At 33.3% G+C, this 6,459-nt stretch overlaps 1 protein-coding gene across 1 annotated transcript; it reads left to right on the forward strand.

Annotated features, from left to right (window-relative positions):
* Positions 1 to 220: 220 nt before the first annotated feature.
* LOC113846293 lies at positions 221 to 3,804 on the forward strand. The gene is made up of 6 exons (XM_027474379.1): positions 221 to 658; positions 756 to 869; positions 1,526 to 1,606; positions 2,226 to 2,398; positions 2,625 to 2,721; positions 3,472 to 3,804. Exons 1-6 carry the CDS (start codon positions 461 to 463, stop codon positions 3,583 to 3,585), a joined length of 777 nt encoding a protein of 258 aa, XP_027330180.1. The 5' UTR covers positions 221 to 460; the 3' UTR covers positions 3,586 to 3,804.
* The last annotated feature ends 2,655 nt before the right edge of the window (positions 3,805 to 6,459 follow it).

Consider the following 6,459-nt stretch of genomic DNA (forward strand, 5'->3'; position numbering starts at 1 on the left):
TTATGCAACCTATTTGTGACACGTGTAATTTTCTTGTCCATACACAACAAAAATCGAACAGCGGTTCAGAGAGTTCAGAGTCAGAGTAAGCATAATGGATCCACTATCCATTACTCGCCACCTGGATGAATTATTTTGCAACTTTCTACATTCCCCATAATACCCTCAACACAAGGTCTAGTTTATTATGGTCGAATTAATTTCTCAAAAATATAAAATTAAATTAAAGTATATACCCCCAAAACATCAATAAATGAGAAAACTTAGTTTATTACTATAAATATACATAAAATATATAATGGTTAATTTGCAGTAGACAGTGTGATTAGTATTGAACTAATAATGAAACTGTGAACGGCATGGCATTGATTGGATTAGGATTTGGATGGATGGGTGCATGGCAGTTCAATAGAGAATAGGAAGAGGATTGGTTTGTGGGGAGAATTGGAAGCATTGGAAAATGCAATCGTTATGGTTAAGTATGAGGGTGAGTGTGGGTGTGAGTGTGAGTGTGAGGAGTGCTTCAGCGAGGGTGAGGAGGAGTGCCATCGTAGCGTCTTCTTCGGAGGGAGAAAATCGTAGCACCAGTTCCTTTCTCTCTCGGACACAAACCTACGCTCTCCTCAAACAACAATTGCAAGTAGCTGCTAAATCTGAGGTTATTGTCCTTTGTTATTCCTTTTACTTGCACAATTTGAAATTGGAAGATAAGAGGTAAACGTTATTGTGTTTTTTTCATTTTGTTTCTTCTTTAGGATTACAAGGAAGCAGCTAGAATTCGAGACTCGTTAAAGTTATTTGAGGACGAAGAACCCGTTTTGCGTCTCAGGAGATTAATGAAGGAAGCAATTGCTGATGAGAGATTTCAGGTGTATACTATTTTCGTTGCTCTCTCTTGTATTTCTCTTTGTGTATTTCTCTTAATTCAAAGCGCAAAAGCCTCTCTGTTTGAGGGGAGACATGGTAACTGTAGCTCCCCACACACGCTTGTCTTTTTAGAGGTTAAGTTCTATTATTTCAGCACCTAAAAATTTCACTGGTTTAGTTTGATGGATTGTTATGTTAGTCCTTTTTTGTTATACTATCACTAATCTTAGGTTGCCGCACCATTAACTCAGTTTGACTTATTAACTAGTTATCATCGTAGCTAAACTACTCAAGAGCTCAAACTCGTTTAGTAAAATGACAGTGACCGATTAGATGATAGTGTGAAAAAGGTTTTACAATGCGGACCAAAATTAAATGTTTCTTCCAAAGGAAAACATCATGTTTGAGAGTCGCTTTTGAATGGATGCTATTGAAGGCTTGCAAGGTCTTACGGAAGAGAGCTTGAGTGCTTATCGGCTTGGTTATACCTCTATATTTGATTTTTCAACCTTCTATGTGATCAGCACTTTTCATCTTGAATTGACAAAGCATGATTATATTGTCATGTGTATGTTCTGACTTCTGAGGTATGATTCCCGTATTAATTTTACATTTTGACAGTTAACACCCTTCCTTCCTTTTTTTTTTTTTCTTCTAGGATGCAGCTAGCTATCGCGATGAGCTAAAAAAGATTGCCCCACACTCCCTTTTAAAATGTTCCAGTGATGCTACAACATTGGTATGATAGTTACTTTCAGTAAAAATCTTTTGTCTTCTGGATAGTTCTTTCTTGATGTACGCTATCTCAATAAAAATACAATTAACCAAGAAAGCAATTTCCCTTTTTAAACAGTGTTTTAGAGTTGACAGCATTGGTAGAATAATTAGTTAAATACCATGTCTTCAGAAATGGAAATGTTGAGTATCTCTCTTGGAAAGTCAATTGGACTCTGGGTTGAGGAATTTTTCTTTAATAATTTTCTCCCAAGTTTGAGAATACCCGTTAGTAAGGTTGGTGGCTTAGATAGTTGGAAGAAATGAAGCAAGCAGCCTATAAATAGAGAGATTTATCTTGTCATTTGAAAGGAAATTGGGTATCAAGAAATATTTTCCCTATTCTTTGTAATAAAATATCAGGTTTCTATCAACCCCTCTTACAAAAATGTTCCAGTTTTCTTCTCTGTTAGAAACCATTCATCTTCTAATTTGGATTGCATTGATCTTTAATGGAACTAAACTTTTTTTCCTTTGATGTCTTCATGGAAAAAATAAATTACAAATCTGTATTTCATGAGATAAATCGCAGTTTGACCAAAAAAATAAAATCTGAACTCTTGACATTTAATTGATTTATTCAGGGAATCAGGGTTCAAGTTAGGAGTGTGTATATAGAGGGCAGAAGTCAGCCTTCAAAGGGGCTTTACTTCTTTGCATATAGAATTAGAATTACCAATAACTCAGACCACCCTGTTCAACTTCTTAGAAGACATTGGATTGTAACCGATGCTAATGGGAGAATGGAAAATGTCTGGTGAGTTTATTATTCTTACCTTTTGCTTATATTGTTAACTTATTGGTTTTTATGCTTCAAGGGTGTTTTTCTTTTTCCTTTTAAACCCATGGGGCACTAGTTAATGACAGAACAAAATGACTTTGATCCTGTCGCCAATTCTACTTAGTTAAAAGAAAACTTGTTGTTTTGAACTTCTGGGGATTCAAATTCAACATAACTTCTTTACCTTATTTCCACATGACAGGGGGATTGGGGTTGTAGGTGAACAGCCAGTAATACTTCCCAGGAATAGTTTTGAATACTCTTCAGCATGCCCATTGAGCACACCAAATGGTAGAATGGTAAGAAAGTTGTTTTTATTTTCTGTTACAATTTCCTTAGATTATCAGAATTGGTCCGAGTAAGGTGGTACCCTTACAAAATTGTTGATTATATTTGACCATTAGTGTTAAAATTACCTTTCTATCAAATATAAGCACAAGAGATTTTGACGCTTAGGTATTATGCAATCAAATAGTATTATAACCACGAAGAAAGATAAAAGCACCGGATTTCCTCCTTCCTTTTATTTGTATATTCTTTTTAGAATATTCATTAATTTGCTTCAATCAAATAAATTTTATACTTGTCTTAAGCCTTTTGCGCTTGGAGACACTTCGTTGTCTCTGTATTTCGATAAAAAATCTAACCTATAGAAACCCATAGTAAATCTCCTTTGGAATTAAACATAGGTGTCATTAAGTTTGACTGTTAGAGTGGGTGCAATGCCGCCATGATTTCAAACCAAACAGCTGTCATTATTTACATAGTCAACAGATCTTACCAGAGGAAAATGAAAGCAAAAGTAAAAGCCTTATTGAAGCCCATGTTTTATTTTTACGTGCTTCAACATGATTTGGTTGGTTCATGGTTGCTTCCTATTTTTCATTATTCCATCATTACTTTTAGTATTACTACGGAATGAGTCGGTATCATGATTTTGGCCATGCAACACTCCCAGTTTCTTCATTAGCATGGAAATTGGTGGAAAACTGTAATTAAGACCCTCTATGATTAAGACTCCTTCATAAAACCAGGCATTTGTATTGCAGGAAGGTGACTTTGAGATGATCCATGTTGATAGAGTAGGTTCACGATCATTCAATGTGGCCATTGCCCCGTTTTCCCTCTCTCTGCTTGGAGATGATGATGGTCATATTATTTGAAATTGAACCGCAGCATCACCTTTTGCAAAATGTAAAGGATTATCATTGTCACCGCCGTTACTTTATTAAGTGTAAAATATCCTCTTGTAACGAATAAACGATCAGACTACATTTGTATTTTATTGAATTCACGTGTAGGAAACTCATGAAAGAAATCAATATTGTATTAGAGAAACCAATAACAGAGAATTGAATCAACCAATAAGGTTATTGAATTACGAGCAACCATGAAAGCTGAGGTCAATGCTGCTTTGTGTAGCAGTTTCATTAGTTTTTAATAATTTTTAATTTTATCAAACTTTGTTCATCGCATTTGAAGATCCGCAGGGCTATTTAGCATTAATTGGATTACGTAATAGTGTTTGGATAAAAAGTTTGAAATGAGAAATTCATTTTTTGAGAAAATTTATAGTCTACGAGTTCGAGAATTGTTTTCACATTCACTTTTAAAGAAATTAAAATGTTAAGAATTGGATAAGAAATTTTAGTAAACTAAAACAAGAGAAATCTAAATTTCAGAAAAACAAGTAAAAATTAAATTTTTTATTAATGTCGATTCACTCAAGGCTCATGCTAACAGATATGCTTCTTAACATTACGGTTGAGCTTAGCCAATAGCTAGCTATTTTTCTTTGATCATTTGCGGTTAGTTTGTTAGTCTTGTTAATTGTGTTAGCTCTTAGCTGTGTCAGTTGTTGTTACAGCTTATTTTCTCTCAAGGTTCTAGAACCTCTTTTGAATTGTAGCGTTTCACTCTCTCCCCTCTCTCGTGTTACAGCTTAGCCAAAATCATGAATTGTTACAGCTTATTTCCTCCCTTTTGATCTTCTTTCTTCTCACTATTGGACATAGGATTTTATCTCTCTCCTCTTTTCTCATCTCTATCTCAATCTAATTTTTGTTGGTTGATCTAGCTTGTTTAGCTATATCATCTTTGGATCATGCTCTTGAGCATCTTTCTTAGGTAAATTAATATGGTCTGATTTTCTTTGCTACTTTTCATGTATGATTTAAACTGAAATATATCTCATGATTTGAACTAAGAAAACAAAATTATTGGTTATTTTTTAATTCTATCTCTGCTAAAATTTTAGTTTTATTATCAATTTTTAGCAATAAAATTAATATTTTGGTTGTAGTCTCAGAAATGTGTAGTGGATTAATTAGATTACTTATATTAATATTGAAGTGGCTCATTTGCTGTACACAATAAAGGGACCTACTTGCGTATATGTGTGTTCTGCTCTTTTCAAATATAGGTTTGCCAATTTTGTTTAGTCGAGAGGTTTAGCATTTTTGTTTTTTCAATTAAATCATATGAGATATATTCAATTTAAATGATACATGAGAAGTAGCAAAGAAAACCGGATCGTATAAATTTATCTAAGATGTTCAAGACCATGATCAAAAGATGAGATAGCTAACATAATGATGTTGAAGTGGCTAGTTTGCTTTACGCACACAATAAATGGCACGTACTTGCCTATATGCGTGTTCTGCTCTTTTCAGATTTAGTTTTTACAACTTTATTTAGCGTAAGAGGTTCAGCATTTGCCTTTGTGTAACCTTTGAAAATGGAGGTTCAGCTATAGTTTCATCCAGAAGTCTTTGATACATTGATAGGTATCGGAATCGATAGATGGGCACTAGTAATAATTGCTTCTCTAATGAATTTAGAAAAAAAAAACATTGGCATCGATACTTCACAATCTTCTATAACTTCTGTCTCTACTGCTTTTATAAAAGGAATAAAATCCAATATTAGAGATAATTTCTGCTAAAGCTATCTAGCGGCTTAATTCATGACAAAAAATAATGGCAAATGTGCTTTCTCTACTTATCAAAATTCATGTCTCCAAAGTTTTGGCAAGTAATAGGGCTATGTAAAAGTATAAGTCAGCAACGGCAAGAAACTGATTATTTTGCACAACATACTATTAACACGGATAATTAACACCTCTCCAAGGATTGAACCAGAAGGATTGGAGAACAGGAGCAACGTATACATAACACATTGTCTTGCTTCATAACTGATCAAATATCAATATTTGAAACAAGGGTTGATCTTGATTACAAGCATAATGTAACAATTTTAAATATTTTACATGCTATTGACCTCCCATTTTACACCATATTGCCATATATAATTAATAGCACCGGATCCCATCAGAAGAGAGATCATTTTGACGGGTAAAATCAGTGAATTTCAATTAAGTTCTCATGATAACATTTTAAAGCTGGGACCATCTTACGCATAGTGTATACATCAACAACAATAGTGAAAATTTGAAAGGCTACCGGTTGAATGTGGCGATGGCTAAGGGAGAGGAAGATGGATCAGCCATTATTCATCTGTTCGGTCAAATGGGTTGGGCATTATTCATTCTTTTTTGTAATTAGAAAATTTAAGTCTAAGGTGTTATCCAATTAGCAAAGGACATCGCAACGCGGAGCGTGGACTTCGTGCACTTCTCAATCCGGCCTTTGTAAAGTTAATTACTATGTTTAAACAAAAGCGCTTGCTATAATCTCCATAATTTTAAGGAGACATTATATATTTTTTTAAAACTAATGATAGCGATTTTTTTTATATTTTAAAGATTAAAATGTTTTTATATTTTTTAAATAAATCACTAATTACGTATTTAATATAAAATTAACTATAATAATTATTTTACGTATACCTAATTTATAAATTGCTGCAAAAATTACCTAAACAATACCAAGGAGTCTAAGATGAATCATGTTAACATTTAAGATGTATAAGTATATTGTAATATTTTAATCGTTCAATGTTTTTAAAATTTGCTATTATTCTGTCTAAATATCAATCTTTGAAAATGACAGTGATATAAATAATTACATTAGTATATT

This window comes from Abrus precatorius, unplaced genomic scaffold (assembly GCF_003935025.1).
Source record: "Abrus precatorius isolate BTA unplaced genomic scaffold, Abrus_2018 Scaffold8, whole genome shotgun sequence".
Taxonomy (NCBI): Eukaryota; Viridiplantae; Streptophyta; class Magnoliopsida; order Fabales; family Fabaceae; genus Abrus; species Abrus precatorius.

Excerpts from the sequence above, each read along its gene's own strand:
- LOC113846293 (XM_027474379.1), top strand. The coding sequence starts at position 461 with ATGCAATCGTTATGGTTAAGTATGAGGGTGAGTGTGGGTGTGAGTGTG. Across the intron at positions 659-755 it reads AAGTAGCTGCTAAATCTGAG|GATTACAAGGAAGCAGCTAG; the intron begins GTTATTGTCCTT and ends TTTCTTCTTTAG. Across the intron at positions 870-1,525 it reads TTGCTGATGAGAGATTTCAG|GATGCAGCTAGCTATCGCGA; the intron begins GTGTATACTATT and ends TTTTTCTTCTAG.